Source organism: Bactrocera dorsalis, chromosome 5 (assembly GCF_023373825.1).
Source record: "Bactrocera dorsalis isolate Fly_Bdor chromosome 5, ASM2337382v1, whole genome shotgun sequence".
In the NCBI taxonomy this organism is placed as follows: domain Eukaryota; kingdom Metazoa; phylum Arthropoda; class Insecta; order Diptera; family Tephritidae; genus Bactrocera; species Bactrocera dorsalis.
In genome coordinates, this window is record NC_064307.1 from 27,644,303 (window position 1) to 27,661,773 (window position 17,471).

Consider the following 17,471-nt stretch of genomic DNA (forward strand, 5'->3'; position numbering starts at 1 on the left):
GATTTATCTTCATAAAATTGAGAGAGTGTTTTTTTTGCGCTTATAACGGGGCGAATCGGGTGAAAACGTGCCTAACTTATATATCCTTGGCGTTAATCTTTGCAAGTTGCAAGAGTATTTTTTGCTAAATTTAATTTTGATGTTTATGCTTAACAATATAATATATTAATTTTATTTATATTAATTTTATTTTATTATTAAGTATTTCTTTGAAATAACTGTAAAAGCATTTTACGTTGTTTACAAATTTGAAAGAATTATTTTATTTTTTCGCAACATTTTAGTGCACTGACCATTTACTTCAAGTTCTGATGGTTGTTGTTTTTGTAAACATCACTGGCCTTTCTTTGCGCCGAATTGGCTGCGAAAAAATACGCGCTTTTCATTTAAATATTTCCCATATTTCATGCGCCGCACTTTCGCACTCTTTATCATACAATGTACATATATACACACATGCATACACATATACATACTTATATGTATGTATATTTACATATGCACATTTGTTTATTCGCACGCTTGTTTGTGCGTGTGGCTCGCCTTTGACGCAATTAGCCGCCCAGCCGCTTGAGCGTGTGGGCGTTCGCTACTCGAAACATTCCACTTTTGTGCGGTTGTAAAATTTCATTAAAATTGTGAGAAATCACGCAAACACACATACACCGCATATATTGTATTTGTACGTGCGCCTGCATTTTATGCGCAAAAACGTCTTTTTTTCGTATTTTTAGCCAAACTACGCTCGTCAAAGTTGCGAAACTTGACAGCAATTAATCCATTTTTTCGCTTGTAAAACATCAAATTGAAGGTGTAATTAATTAGTTTTGTCGGTGCTCTTGTTGTTGTTGGCATTTAAATGCTGCCGCTTAAATGCTTTGGTACGCAAAACGCTTTAAAAATGCCTACTCACTCAGATTTTCCGTTTCGCTGCTTCAATTGCATATGTGTTGGCATACTTCTCTCTCTTTGTGTGTGTGTGTGTGTGCATCTGCCTACATATCCATCAATGTGTTCTTCAATATGCACTTGCCATTGCTGTACACTTGGCGCCACATCCAACGCCATGCCTCACATTCATTGCCTTTTTAAAGGCCGCTGACGTCATGTTGCTCATACGCACCGGCGTCTTCCCTTCATTTCTCAATCTTACTTGTGTGCGTACGCACGCTTCTTCGTTGCTTTGCTGCTCATTTATGTAATATTTATGCAATTCTTTAGCGTTCTTCATGTGCCTCCATTTATGGTTGGCTTGTCACAGTTTCGATTGACTTAATGCGCCATTCTCTGCCAGCGGCTTAAGCGTGACAAATTGCACATAATTTGCATGGAATTTGCACGTTGCGGCAACCATGATAATTTGTAGTGTCTTTTTGAGTGATTTGATTACATTTTTTCCTTAAACTGCTGTGGTGTAGAAATGATTTTGTATAGTAATCGATTCTGGTTTAGGTAATGCAGGGTATAAGCGTAGATTGAAAGGGCATAAGAACGACGTGTCACAGTTATTTATTTAATTTTATGTGAATAAATAGCAGAAGCAGCATTATAAATCGAAAATATGTTTATTACCATATCTTGGAACCACGTTAGTAGGCGGCGGCAGACACCACGTGCCTTTAGGTATATATTTATGCCTTTCTCTCATATCCTATCACACAAAAGAGTTTACTGAAAGTATTGTTGGTAAAATAAAATTATTATTATCAAGTTGAAGTTCTTCAAGACAAACAATATGAGCCAAGCCTCAAAAGATAGCAGAAACAAAACTATTTCAAGGTGGAAAACTTCGCTAAGCAAAGACACGCACCTATCATATAAAGTCACACTTTTGATATTTGTTTTCTAAGATTTTCGAGGTAAATGGAGTTATGTAAGGCTTTGTTCGCTTAACCTGCCAAAAACAATGTTCTAAGGCGGCTAAGCCAGTCTAGAGCCATAAGGTTTATTGATCATGTTTTTGAGTCTATAATTTTTGATGCAAAATGGCTACTATGGCACCACAATTCAAGAAAAATGCTGCGCGGTATTTCTTATTAGAACCAGAAAATTATTATTATTCTACAAAAGACTTGATAGCAAAGTATGATTGTTAATATTTTTCCAACTGGCTGACTTGTAAAGTTAATATTCAAGTGGATATATGTCAGACAGTCTCTAACTGACACTATTCTCAACAAACCACAAAGGTATTGGAACATTATATTTTATCTTCGAAGCCAGGGCAGGAATAGTTGGCACATGTCTTAGGATCTTAGTCCGAGCAGAATTAGTACACTCTGTAGCTTTAATCGGAGATGAACTGATCCGACGCACTACAGCGGATTGGTTAGAGTATATTTGAAAGCCAAAAACTTTGCTAAGCCATGACACACACCCTTAACCCTAAACACTATGTTAAAAATGTTTGTGGTACAACAAATTTTTGTTGTAACCCAGTTCAAATAGCTTTAAAAATATAACGGATATTAATTTAGATACCCATTACTTCTCTTTATTATACTTTTACACCAAAATTTAGTAAAAGTATTTTTATTTCTATTTAAATTAAATTAAAAATATTAATTCAAGAATTAAAAACTTAATTTTAATTGTGTTAATTAGTTAAGAAGCAAGCTTGTTTATTCTTAAAATAGCATAATCTGTGTCATTAATCCTTGAAAAGTTGATAACATGAACAGCCAATCACAAGAAACCGAAAAAGAAGACACCAGGCTATTAAGGTTTTGTCCAGAAATTATTTATATCGGTCCATAATTTATTATATATTCCATATTACATACAGTTTCATAACTCGAACTCTTGAATTGCCAATAAAAGTCAAATTTCATATAAATTTCCTTCCATAACTCGAAGTCTCTCTAATTTGAAGTATTTTTGTGGATTATGTTGATTCGAGTTAGAGATGTTCAACTGTATGTAAATATGTAGTCATTTAAAGATTGCCGTTTAAATTGCCAGTGGCAATGCTGTTGTGCAAACTTACATTCCACAATAAACACTCTCGCGCTCTTTGTCTACTCTCTCGCTACTCACTGGCATGCGCTTTGTATGAAGCGTAAAAATTGAAAACATTATCCACACTCTGTGGTCTTTTTATGGAATGCTCAACCAGAGAACTCTCTCTCTCTCTCTCTCTCTCTCTCTCTCTGGCTCTGTGGCTCAACACACACACAATTTGCGCGCATAAGTAACGAGTAGCGAGTAAATGCTTTCAAACAACATACAGTGCTTTTCAAAAGTTTGAAATGAGTTATTGCAATAGTAATATTTGAAGGCAGTCGGACTAGTACAGGGTTTGCCAATAAGAGTGATACGATTTCTTAAAAGAAAAGAACTCACCAATTGTAAAAGATTTTTTGCAATTTTAAAACTCACGTAGTAACTCCTTAACACCAAATTATATATTTTCATAAATTAATTTTTATATCGATTTCCTCTCTAAATAATGGCTATATTTTTAATAAACTCACTTTTGTTTAAAATTTTTTTCTCCAACAGATTTTCATCCTGCCAAGCTTTTCGCAATGTGCTGAAAGAAATCAACGACTTAGCGGGTCAGCGCGAAGTGGTCGCCGAATCACTGGAGCAACGCATCGTGCAAGGCATACAAGTGCTCTCCAAAGCGTTACGAGATGAACGAAAGGTAAGCGTTTTGATTACAAAAATAATATTTCAATTAAAAAAAATTATATTTCAAATAAAAATATAAAATTCTCAAACTTCTCCACTCACAGCGATGTCTCAATGAAGGCACATCCCTACAACAGACTCTCACCGCACAGTTGGGCGCACTCGATCGTGCCAAACGCAACTACGAGAAGGCATTCCGCGAGTCGGAAAAAGCCGTGGAGAATCACAAGAAAGCCGATATGGATCTGAATTTGAGTCGAGCCGAAGTGGAACGCTACAAGAATATAATGACAGCGAAAATACAACAATCGGACGATGCGAAAAACGAATATGCCAATCAACTGCAGAAGACAAACAATTTACAAAGGCAGCACTATGGTGTTGCATTGCCAACAGTATGTCGTTACAATGATAATGAAAAAATTATAACCTAAAAATTTATTTACGTTGCATAGGTCTTCAATCGCCTACAAGAGCTGGATGAGAAGCGCACAGGCGGCATACGTGAATTCATCATTGGCACAGCAGAGGTCGAATCAGCGGTGGCGCCCATCATTGCACGGTGTATGGAGGGCATTGTCAAAGCGGGCGAGTCAATAAACGAAAAGGAAGACTCCTTCAAAGTCATAGAAAGGTTGCTTTGCTGTTGCCCTTCAAAAAAATTTCTATCGTGAAAGTGGTTATTTAAATATTTTTTCATGCTTTCAGATATCAATCGGGCTTCACACCACCAACCGACATACCCTTCGATGATTTGTCGAAACAGAATCCCGATTCACCGCTAGATTCCCGTGTGCTTTCGAATCATTTCACCGTCAAGGGCACCATTAGCAAAGGCGTCAAGAAACGCACAGCGATCTTCAGCTTCTTCGGTAGCAATAAGGTAAGTGTGCGGCGTTATAGGCGGCCGGTGCTTGCGTTATATGCACACATTACTCATTTTCGGAACACTTTTCCAATCTGAATGTTTAGAATGTGTTCAGCGTTTGACTAATTTTAATCGAAATCAATCGGCATAGCAAATCTCTTGCAAAGACATGCCTCTCCAATAGCGTTAGTATATTATTAGGGAGTTTCGCAGGCGTGTGGAAGGTAGCTTTTGTGTATTTTTTGTTGAAATCTAAGTCAGCGTAGGTTTAGTGTATATATATTCTTATATTTGGATAAATGTGTGTATTCTGTCCAGGTTTTTTATTGTTGTATTTTGTCCTCTAATTGTCTTGTTTTTATTTTTTAATTTTTTTTAATTCCGTTTAAATTTATGGCTCACCTAGAATGAAATGAAATTCTGAGTCTGCGGACATTATAACTGCATTAAATTCTCCATACATGTTTAAAGCTATCGTAAAAGAGATATTCGAATTTTGAACCAAAACGATTATCTGCTTTCCCCCTAGTAATTCGTTATAAACTTGATATAAGAAATGTTAGTTGAGAGCTTTAATTATACTCTGAACTGGTAACCATAATAAGTTTGGAATGATGTTTGTCTACAAAAATTGACAGAGGATTCTCCCAAGCGAAATCGACAGAGACCCCTTAAAAATGATACATAAATACCGTCTGTATGTATATAGTTTTGAAATATCGAGCTGAAATTTTTCCACCGCCTTTTTCTCACCGAGAAACTCCTCATTTGTCGGGATGGCTGATATCGGACCACTATAGCATATAGTTGCCATATAAACTTAATGATCAAAATCTATTACTTGTATGGACAACAATTTTATTTGAGGAGATATCTGCACAAAATTTGCCATGGGTTATTGACTAAGGCCATGATGCATTCCACGAAGATATTCTCTAGATCGGATAGCTATAGCATATAGTTGCCATACAAATTGAATGATCGGAATAAAGTACTTGTATGAACAACTTTTTCGTTTGACGAGATATCTTTGCCAAATTTGGCATTGTACCGGCCGATACAAATCAAAATCAAGTTCTTGTAAGGAATCTTTTATATATGTATGTGAAGGGGAATTGTAACTTCGGTTGCACGTTTTTTTTTATTTTAGCCATCTATTAGCCAGTCGTATACTGAGGGTATATAGGACTATCGAGACCTTAAGAAAGCTGATAACGCTGCTCAGTATTAAAAACGACTTCAACTCTCTTTAAATAGCTCTCGAGTACTTTTCAAACCATAGTTCTCTCATTTGTTCATTTATTTTCCAAAACTTAGGTCTTACTATTTTTTTTTTCTTGAGGATAACATTATAAAGTAAAAAAAAAAAATAAATTAAAATTTTCCAAACTGACTTTTTTTCGACGAAAACGCGGAAAAAACTATCGCCAAGTCATATTACATATTTTCTCTTTTAACTACATTGCTCTCAGTTCAGTTATTTCCACTCGCTTTTGGTAACGGATTTCATGTTTTTCTTGGTTTTATCCTATATAACATTGGTTTTTTGTAAAGACGCTTAAAATGTACTCTCCTCTTTATATTTTCATCTATTGTACTTTTAGTAATATTTTATGCACTTGACTTTTCTTCTACTTTTTTCTTTTCTCTTTGCTTTTACATATTTTCGGTTTCTCAACGCTTTGGTTGTTATGCTTTCCCATTACTTATGTATCTCATAATGTATTTATGTCTCTATTTCTTCCTTTTTTGTGTTGATTACCTATTGGATTACTGGGTATACTCTCGCGAATTTTCATATGTACACTACAACAACAAATAACGCAACTGAAAACTTGCGTCTAACTTGCAAATTAATTGGACAAATCATAAATGTGTGTTCTCGTACGATTTGCGTTGCGAATACGAATGAATGTAAGTACCCGATGTGCGTAGGTACAGTGCGTTCATAATGTGTGCGTATGTATGTACGTGTTTCATGTAGTCTTGTACTTGTCACTAAACAAAGCTGCAATTTGAAAATGTTGAGCGCGATCTGTTGTGGAAATACATTTTATGTTAAAAAAATTTAAATTAAAAAAATTATAAAAAAAATTAAAAAGAAATTAGTAACTATATTTTTTTTTATTTTTAATTTTCTTCTTTTTTAATTTTTTATTTTAATTAATTTTTTTAATAATATTTATTTTTTTTAATTTTTTATTAATTTTTTAAAATCATTTTTATATATACAATATTTTTTAAATTTAATTTTAAATTTTTTTTTAATTAATTTATAATATATTTTACAAATTTTTAATTTGTTAATTTGGTTTTTCTGTTTTTTGTCAAAAAATTAAAATGTTACATTTTTTTAATTATTAATTATTGTTTTTTATATTTTTTTTATATTTAAAAAAAAATTTTAACTATTATTTTTTTTTGTTTAATTTTTAATTTATTTTTATTAATTTTTTTTTTTACAAATATTTTTCAAATTTTTTTTTTTTTAAATTTTTAATTTTTTTTAATTATTTTTTTTTTTTTTTAGTTTTTAATTTATTTAAAAAATTTTATTTATTTTTTTTTTTTAATTTTTTTTTTTAATTTTATTTATTTTTTTTTTAATATTTTTTTTTAATATTTTTTATTCTAATTTTTTTTTTTAATTTCGTAAATTTTTTTTTTTCAAAGAAATAATCTAATTGATATTAAATAAAGTTGTTTCACCACCAAAATCGACAACATATCACGCTAAGCTTTCATCTGTATGCTTACTTTCTGTGCAGACTGTCATTCACCTAACTTTGCAATGTTGCAACTGTCAAAAATCGTCCTTATTCCCATACTCGTAAACAAATTTCAAAACACTTCCTTCATTTAATGTTTTTTTGTTTGTAATAATTTGTTGTTTTTTGGTTGAACGGCGCTTTTTTAATATTTATGTGTTGTTTTTTTACTGTTTGTTGTTGTTTTTGTTTAAGTTAAGTGTTTAACTGAAATTTGTAAGACTGTTTTATAAAAATATATATTGGAATTGTATTTTATTGTATAATGTTACGACTATGTTTTAGAAATTAAGCTATTTCAGTGGCTTTGATCTATTATATATTGGCTTTTTTAGAGCTTAAAGCTTCGCAATTAGACTAGAATTGGCTTTTTAATATTATTATTACGTTTTTATAGTTTTTCTTAAATCCAGAGAAAAAATTTTTTTATAACCTCACAAAATATTTTATAAATTTTATAAAATACCAAATAAGTTTGCCTTACTTTTCATTGCATAAATTCTATTTCTTCCTTATTCTTGATACATTAAGTTTGCCACGAAGTTTGTTGTCCCAGAAAGTAAATGTGGAGACCCTATAAAATATATAGGGTGCGTGCCGAGCTGAGTTGATTTAGCTATGTTCGTCTGGCTGTATATACTCGTACTAGTGCCTCAGTTTTTGAGTTATCGATCTGAAACTTTGCACACGTGTTTTTCTCTCCAAGAATTCGAATATAACACATGACTGCCATCCAAACTTATCCACCAAAATCCAGACCTTGTATGGAAAACTTTTTTATTTGACAAGATATCTTCACGAAATTTGGCATGGAGTATTGTCCAAGGCTACAGTGTCCGAAGAAACGGTTCAGATCGGACCACTATAACATATAGCTGTCATACAAATTGGTCGATCAAAATCAAGTTCCTCTAAGAAATGTTATATTTGTGTAGGGTATTTTTGCTTTGGTGGAAACGTAGGTAACGTTTTTTCATGCCTCTTGTTTTAATGAAAAAAAATTATGGTGACAACAATAAAAAATAAGTTTACAAAACTATAATTCCAACTGGTCCTAAAGTAACTAGTTTGTTTAGCAGTACTGATTGCAATTTAATTCAACCAAAAATTATTTTAAAAAAATTATGGTGGCAACGTAAAAAAAATAAGTTTACAAAATTATAATTACAACTGGTTCTGCAGTAACTAGTTTGTTTATGGTTGAATCAGTACTAGTTGCAATTTGATATCAGGCATTTCAACCAACATTTTTTAAAAAAATTATGGCGTACAAAGTAAAAAAAAATAAATAAATAATAAATTATAATCCCAACTGGTCCTGCAGTAACTAGTTTGTTTCTAGTTGTATCGGTACTAGTTGCAATTTAATTTCAACCAATTAAACATTTTAAAAGTCAATTCAAATAGTAATTAAGGTATATGTTTTCTTCAAATACGAGTCCTTAGTATTAATGATAAAGCAAACATCACCCTCTAAGACCTTTGTAACAGTTTTTAGTACAGGCTTAGTTCATCTAAATCGCAATAAATTTATAAAAATTAAATAAGCTATAAACAACATATTGCAATATAATATCTACCGTTATATTTTTTCTTTCCCCTCTCTCTTCTTCAACCACACTTGTTTTATTTTGACACTGTTGTCTTCTTCCATGAATGCGGCTTTATTTTATTTTTGTCAAAATGTTTCTTGCAAAACGTTTATATGTCTGTATAACTATGTATGCAACAAAAAACAAAAAAAAACACAACTTTTTTCTATGCAAAAACAAAATTAATATTTTCTTACTTTTTACTAAACACAAATTTTTGAATTTACACTCACAATTGTATCAACTACAACAACATACACTACAAACAACAACAACTACAACAATAAACCACCATAACACCACATTGCGTATTAAAACCACCACCGCCACACTCACAACGTACGCTTACGAAAATTATTGAAAATTTGTTTGAAAAAAAAAAACAAAAAAAAAAACCAAAACCGAAACAACCGAAAATATTAAACATGTGTAACAAAAACCAAATATATGCATAACAATGTGATACAATTTCAAAAAATTATCTGTCAATAGCCACAGAAGATTTATGAAGCCTGTATCACCATGAAGGTATGAATGATTTTACGCTGCTTTTTCTAACTACTACCACTATTTGTACTCTAATTAACTAAATACTTAGCAATAATACTTCACTACCACTACTACTACTCTTAAGCGTGTTGCAATTTATTAATAATAACTAATTTTGCAAAAAAAAAAATCGAAATAATTTTAACAAAAAAACTAAAATCTTTAATTACAACTAAGTAACTGTTTCTGCTCTTAATGCCACAATCACGTTTGTTGTAATTTTGTTAAACCACACTTAACACTTTTCAACACCTAAAACACACACACACATATATATCTAAACTTACACTGTCACTAAAAAGCACGAAGTTTAAAAATGCCGCAAAGAAAAACTTATTTTTCCCGGCTTTACACTATTCTTTTACACCTTTTTCTTCCACTTTGCTTTTTATTTTCCTCTCTTCTTTGTAAAATGCTTTATTTACGAAAAATATTCTCACGCACGCGTTTTAAATCTATTTTTTAGAAAAAATGCACATACACGTATTTCTGTATTCGATAATTTTTTTTGTATAGCTGTAGGCGCAATTATTTTTAACAATTTTTGCATGCGTTTAATAAAAAAAAATCAGAAACAAAAAAAAAAAGTTTTGTTGGCAAAAATATTTGAAGAAAAACTAATTTTAAAGAAAATGTTTGAGTAAATAAAACGTTTTCTTTTATTTATTTTTATAAACTTTTAGAGAAATGGTTTTGAGATATTTTCTTTTTAAAGTTTTTTTTTCTAGTTATTGAAAAAAATATATATGTATATTGATAAAAATTAAGAGCAAATATTTTAGAATATTTTTTTTTTTTTAATTTCAGAGGAAACTTTTTTTTTTAATAACGATGTTCAAATTTATGTTACTTTTATAATATTTTTTTTGGACAATTAATTTTTGTTATTAATTAGCTTTTTTTTATAATTTTTTGTTTTTCTTCATAATTAATTTACATATGTATATTAACTTCAGAAAAAATTTAAAGAAATAAATGCAAAAATTTTAGAATATTTTTTTTTTTTTAATTTTAGAGTAAAATTGTTTTTGAAGAAAACATTATTATTTATGTTTTTTATATTTTTTTTTTTGTATTTGTTTTAAATTTACTTATTTATATAATTAATACTTTTTGTATTTTTGGAATTAAATTTTTTGTTTTTCAATATTTAAAATTATTTATTAAAATAAATTAAAAGAAAATTTAGTGAAAATTTGGCGTAAAGTTTTATTAAATTTGAGAGTAAAAAACTTTTGTGAAGAAAACATTGTAAAAAATTTGAGTTTTTTTATAATTTATTTTTGTTACACTAATTCTCTTTTTTTTAGTAATTATATTTTTCATAACTTATTTGCAATTATTAACTTCTAAAGACGGTTTACTTTTATTTTTTATTTTAGATAAATGGTTTTGAGTAATTTTTGCTAATAATTTATAATTATTTATAGAGAAAAATAAATATTTAGTGTAACAAATTTTGAAAATTATTACCAAAAATTTGGATTAAAACAATTTTAGTATAAAAAATTTCTTTGAAAGAAAATTTTTTGATTGAATCTCAAAAGAATTTTTGAAATTGTTATGTGTTTAGAGAATTGTTTTTAATATATATTTTTTCTAAATGTTTTATTTTTCAATTATACTAAAGAGAAAAATTTATCAATTTTATAAAAGAAATAGTGAAAAAGAAAAAAAAAATTTGAAAAAAATATTTTTCGAATAATATTTTTTTTGTTGTTTTATAATTTATTTATATTAAGTTCTGTTGAAATAATTTTGAGCTTTTTTCTATTTTTAGAAAAAAGTTTTTGAAACAGTTTTCTCCAAATATAATTTTTTTAATTAGAGAAAAATGTTATTGGGAAAAACAATTTTGTGAAAAAAATTTCGAATTTTTCTTAAAACGTTTTTTTTCTGAAATTATTTCACATAGTTTTTATTTAATAAACCAAAAACCAATGACCACCTCATACCAACATCATAAGCAACCTACACCACCGAATGATGTCCAAGAGAAGACCCGTTTTTATTTATTTGTCTCGTTTCGTTTGTACACCATTGTTTAGTGTTCGTACGTATTTTTCTCATGCTTTTTCTGTTCAAAAACACCAGTTATATAAATATTGTACCTATTAATACGCCACTTACGCACTTATCACGTCTCGTTATGTGGCAGAAATAGCTATAGTATGTCTGTATGTACGCATTTCCCTTATTTTTAACAACCCCACTTAATTTCTCTTTACCGTTCGCCCCTTATTTTCTCCGCACATAGAACTCCTTAACGGCGGACGGCCAAAAGGAAGATTTCAGCGATTTACCACCGAGTCAACGGCGCAAGAAGCTACAAGCTAAAATTGCCGAACTGCAGCATAAACTCAATCAAGAGGTGGCCACACGTGATGGCTTGATGAAAATGAAGATGGTCTATGAGTCGAACTCATCGCTGGGCAATCCGATGACAGTCGAAGGACAGCTGAATGAGTCCGAGCACAAAATGGAAAAGTTACGCATGGATTTGAAGAAGTTCCAAGGCTATTTGGAGAGTGCGAATCAAATGCCGTTGGCCAGTAATAGTCCGCAAGCGAGTCGCATACTCATGCATAATGGACACCGAACATCGAGGTGAGTGCCAAAAATATGTCTATATCTCGCTAGTACTTACATATATGTTTATATAAATATTTAATTTGCTTTGCAGACATTCCAATGGCAGTGCCGAAGATCACAACGATGATGGCGACGATCATGCCGATGACGGTGGCAGCTTAAGCAGGTCAGGTTCTGAGGATAATGTGGCGCAAATACAAAATGGGCATAATAATAACAATAACGGGTACACTCATAAGTCTATGTTGAAGAAAAAAAATATAGCTTTAGATCATTTGCCAATTCACTGCATCATTCTATGCTAATTCACTTAACTGTTTCATACCCTTTTGTTATTGGTTTCATTCGTTTTCACAACTTTCTTTGCCCATCCTCATTTAAATGTTTTGTATATACATATTTCCACACAAAATGCGCGTTCACACATTTACCTCGTCTTATTTTATTCACTCATTTTGTTTTATCGTATTTACTAACAGTTTATTTATATTCTAAATTTATTTTAATCATAATTGTTGTCAGGATTTGGTTGTATATACTTGCTCATTATTTCATTATTATTTTCTTGAGATATAAGCAAAAATATTTCTAAGTCACTTTCCTTCATAACTTCCTACAATTGCTATCACTTATATTCTATACTTATATACTATGAGCAAAATTTTAATTAAAAAGTCTTACTATTTTTTGCCCACATTATATTTTGTGAATGACCTTCCACTCAGCATTATTTTATATGTCAACGTATGTTGTAATAATATTTCTCAACCAAATTTTTCACTCGTGTATTTATTCATTTAATTTTATTAAATTTTCGTGCTCAAAATAACCCGATTTGCCACATTTTCTAAAATTCGAAAATTCAAAAACATTATCGTATTAGTAACTAAGTTTAACCATAAGCATTCGTTTTAAATTGCAAACGAAATATTCGTTTCGTTGTGTTCTCTTTTATTTCATTTCATTTTTTGGCACTTCATTGTTCGCTTGTTTGCTGCGTCAAATCAATACCAATACACCATTACCAATCATACGAAATGCTACACAAATTTCCTCTTTTGCATGCGCGGCTACAAAATCAGCAGTTCGGCTAGTCCCGAGAGCGGTTTGGGTACGTCGCACACCTCACTGCCGGGTTCAGGACAGGGTAGTGCGAACGAGAACGCCATCGGCGAGGACGACTACGATGGAACGGAGGTCGAGGTGCTGCAGCCACTGGGCACGTGTCGAGCGCTCTACCCCTTCGAAGGTGAGCAACGTTATAAATAACTATGTAACTTGCAATTTTATTAATTTGTTTCTATATTTTCTCTCCTTAGCGACCAGCGAAGGCAGCATACCGATGATTGAGGGCGAAGAACTGCAAGTCATTGAGATCGATCAGGGCGACGGCTGGACGCGCGTGCGCCGTGCCAACGCCACGAACGGCTGGGATGAGGGATTTGTGCCGACTAGTTATATTGAATGTACACTGTATGCATAAGTCGTTTATATAATTGTTTAAAGATCAACTTTTTTTTTAATTAATTATTTTTTAATTATTAATACTTAATTAATTTGGCTTAATTTAAGTACGAAAAGAGTTGATTTAGTTAGTTTGTTATTACTTAATGTTGAAATTTGGCACTTTTAGTTTTGTGTTTTTAATTTTTAATTTTTATTTTTTGAAAATTTCCACCCCTTGAATTATTGGCGAGTTCTGATTTGCTGTTTCTAAATGTATAAATATGCTCTGTGTAAAAAAGTGACTTACTAACCGAACTTCCACATGCTCCAACAACAATCAAACAATCATAGTCCATACATACATTTGGTTGAGAGCATGGCATTCATTTATAAAAGCAACAAAGCTGTCGACTGCGCCGAGCCGAGCAGTTCCACAAGCAGCACACCGACAATTGACTATTTCGAGCAACAACACAGCAGTGTTGTTTAGCAAACTATGTAAATGTGTATGTGTTCCAAACGTTTCGATTGCAAAATGACCAAATACGATTTTCTGACTTTGAGCGCAGGTGAGCGATAGCGAAAGAGAGAGAGAGAGAGAGAGAGGGCGTAACTTAAGCGCGAAATAATTAATAACCAAGTATTGTGAATTCGCTTTTCATTATGTACTATTATAATTCATAATTTTTTTCATTTAAAATTTTTCGTAATGTTTATATAGAAAAATAATTAAAACTAATTTAAAATGCTGTGAGAAAGAAATTCATACAGACAGTGATACAACTCTATTGTAATTGTATAAATGAAAAAAATATATTAAAAAAATTGCAGAAATGTGCAAAACTGCAAAGAAAACATAAACAAAGAAAAAAGATTTGTTAAGGGGGGGTCTGCGGGGCAAATGGTTGACTTTAAGCGGTATATGTCGCTCTACTGGGCAGTGTTTTGTAAATGCGTTTGCGTAGATAACAGGAAATTGTATTTTTATTTTACTGCATTTTTTCATTTTTCACTACCACAGTCACAGCCACAACTGTTATTATATACATACATACATAATAATTATATATCAAAATAAGAAGTTGCACGCTCTTTCGCTGCAAATAAAAACAATTAAAATTTTTATTGTAAATTATTGTCAAAAACTCACTAACAGATCTCTCTCTAAGCAAGCAAATACATAAAAATATATATTACAATAAAAACTAAATAAATCAAAGTAAATGCAAAATATTTAAAACTATAAAGCGCAACTTCTACTAAGCACCAGCAACACAATCATACAAAAAACTATCAATTATGCAAAATCAAGAATGCAAACATGCCCTAAAAAAGCATTAAATTATTTGAAAAAAAATAAATATATAAAATGCATCACTTCATACATACATACTCTTACACATCATAAACTAAACCAATGGCAAGTAAAAATAATTAAAAAAAACGTAAAATGAACATACTAATTAATTCTATTATTATAAAATATTGAAATGCTGAAATTTAATTATACGCTGCCTCCACCGTGTTAAGAAAAAATCGGAAAAAAAATTTTATTTTTGATTTTTTTTGTTAAGTAACTGGTTTATTTAAATTTTTTTCTTTTATTATTTTTTATATTTTTTAGCTCAGTTTTATTTATTAATATTTTAAGTTTATTTTTTTTATATAATTTTTGATAAACATATTTTTTATTTTTTTTATTAAATAATTTTTTTTTTTTAATTTTTAATAAAAGCAAAATTATTTTTTTTTTGATATTTAAATTTTTTTTATAATTTTTAATAAACATATTTTTTTATTTTTTTTTTTAAATTATTTTTATTTTTTTTTTTAATTTCTTTTTCTTTTTTTTAATTTCTTTTTCTTTTTTTTTAATTTTAAATACAAATATTTTCTTTTTAATTTTTTATTAAAATTTTATTTTTTGTTTATTTGAAATTTTTTAAATTAATTTTTTTTGGATTTTTTTTCATTTTAATTTTAATTTTGTTTCAAAATTTTTTAATTATGTATTTTTTTCTAAATTTTTAAGTTTTAACATTTTAGATTTGTAATTACTGTGAAATCTCTATTAAACGGACGCTCTATCAATCCGCTCACATTGTTGATGTTTATTTTTTTTATGTTCATTAACCGGTCCGCCAGTGTCCGCTTAGAAAAGATTTCACCGTTGATTAAACATTTTTAATTTTTTTTATTTAATTAATTGTACTAAAATTAATAAAAATTTAATTTAAAATTTTTTTCATTTTTTTTAAATAATTTTAATTTTAAAATTTTTGGTTTTTGTTTAATTAATTGATTGTGTTAAATTTATTTTATTTTAAATTTTTTTATTAATATTAATTTTCTTAACTAATTTTATTCAAATTTTTTCGATTAAAAATTTTTTAATTTCTTTTATTATGTTTTTTCGTTTTTTTAATCAAAGTTCTTATTTTTCATATTAATGGATTTTGAATTATTTTAATAAATTTTTTCTTTTTGATAATATATATTTTTAAATATTTTTTAATAAAAATATATTTGATTGATCATTTTTTTAAAATATTTGCTTTTAATTTCTTTATTAATTTTTTTTATTAAAATTATAATTTTTTATAATGTTTGATTTTCAATTATTTTGGTTTATTTCAATTTTCTTAATTAATTTTTTTTTTTATATTTTTTAATTAAAATTTTTTCGATTATTAATGGATTTTCAATTATCTTAATAAATGTTTTCTTTTTGATAATATATTTTTTTAAATATTTTTTAATAAAAATATATTTTTTTTTAATATTTTTTTAAATATTTTTTAATAAAAATATATTTTTTTTTAATATTTTTTCACAAAAATATATTTGATTGAACATTTTCTAAAAATATCTATTTTTAATTTCTTTTTTAAATTTTTTTTATTAAAATTGTAATTTTTTATAATGTTTGATTTTCAATTATTTTGATTCATTTTAATTTTCTTAATAAATTTTTTTTATATTTTTTAATTAATTTTTTTTTATTTTTTAACTAAAATGTTTTCGATTAAATATTTTTTAATTTTCAATAAATATTCATTTTATTTATTAAACTTCTTAGTTTTTTTTATATTTTTGGATTTAAAATTATTTAACTCTTTTTTACGATGTTTTATTACATTTTTAAAGAATATTTCAAATTAATTATATTTTTAAAATAAAATATTTTGGATTAAATTATTTTATTATTTTTTGTATTCTTATAATTTTTTTAAGAACAGTTTTTAATTTTTTTTAAATTTTTTTTTTAAATTTTGTTTAAATTTTTTTTTTTAATTTTTTATTATAATTTATTTACTACTTCAAATTTTTTGTAATTATTATTTTTAAAGCCTAAAAAGCAGCATTAATTTTTCATATTTTTTTTGCTTTAATTTTTAATTTTTAACTTAAAAATTTCTCGTCAATGATTTCAGTTATATCTCTCTAGCGAGCCTTTGTACAGTTTCCTTTAAAGCTAAATAAGTAAATATGTAATAATCATTAATTATTAGTGGCATTAATTAGCTTCTAATTTGCGCCTTATTTTTCCTAATTATATAAATATATATGTATATGTGTGCATACATATGTATATGCGAGTATATAAGCATTTGTAATTAACTGTAAGTGAGTTTAGTTTAAACAAAGCAAAAAATATGTTGTGAAATATAGTATATGCGAAACAAAGCGAAAGCATACAACAACAAAGCGCTAGAATAAGCACTAGCTAAAAAACAAAGCAAGTTATGTTTGTATGTATTATTATTACTATGCTCTGCTATGTTAATCAAAAAGCGCTTAAATTCTCTGTTGAACCCTATGTAATTTGTACACTAATTTAGCGGAAAGTAACTAGCAAACAAATATATAACAGTTAGATAAATCAGCAGCGCAGTTAAATGAATGAAATAACAGTAAATAATTACATAACTATAAACATATAAGTACATAAGTCAGACCTAATAAGTAAAACACTTCAAAATGTCACTACCACATCTGTAATTTATATACATACATTTGCAG

At 28.6% G+C, this 17,471-nt stretch overlaps 1 protein-coding gene across 21 annotated transcripts in view; it reads left to right on the top strand.

Annotated features, from left to right (window-relative positions):
- The window catches only part of LOC105223284 (formin-binding protein 1-like), a 140,546-nt gene extending 125,647 nt beyond the window's left edge, over positions 1–14,899 (top strand). For 5 of the 21 annotated variants that reach the window (XM_049459119.1, XM_049459121.1, XM_049459120.1 and 2 more), the window contains 10 exons: positions 3,502–3,646; positions 3,738–4,028; positions 4,089–4,267; positions 4,342–4,516; positions 9,354–9,389; positions 11,668–12,017; positions 12,094–12,228; positions 13,085–13,251; positions 13,322–13,475; positions 13,800–14,899. In XM_049459119.1, the coding sequence (XP_049315076.1) occupies positions 3,502–3,646; positions 3,738–4,028; positions 4,089–4,267; positions 4,342–4,516; positions 9,354–9,389; positions 11,668–12,017; positions 12,094–12,228; positions 13,085–13,251; positions 13,322–13,475; positions 13,800–13,938 (1,771 nt within the window). In that variant the 3' untranslated portion in view covers positions 13,939–14,899. Of the gene's footprint in view, positions 1–3,501; positions 3,647–3,737; positions 4,029–4,088; positions 4,268–4,341; positions 4,517–9,353; positions 9,390–11,667; positions 12,018–12,093; positions 12,229–13,084; positions 13,252–13,321 lie in introns of all 21 variants that reach the window. The other 16 variants (XM_049459132.1, XM_049459129.1, XM_049459115.1 and 13 more) reach the window with 15 other exon arrangements.
- The last annotated feature ends 2,572 nt before the right edge of the window (positions 14,900–17,471 follow it).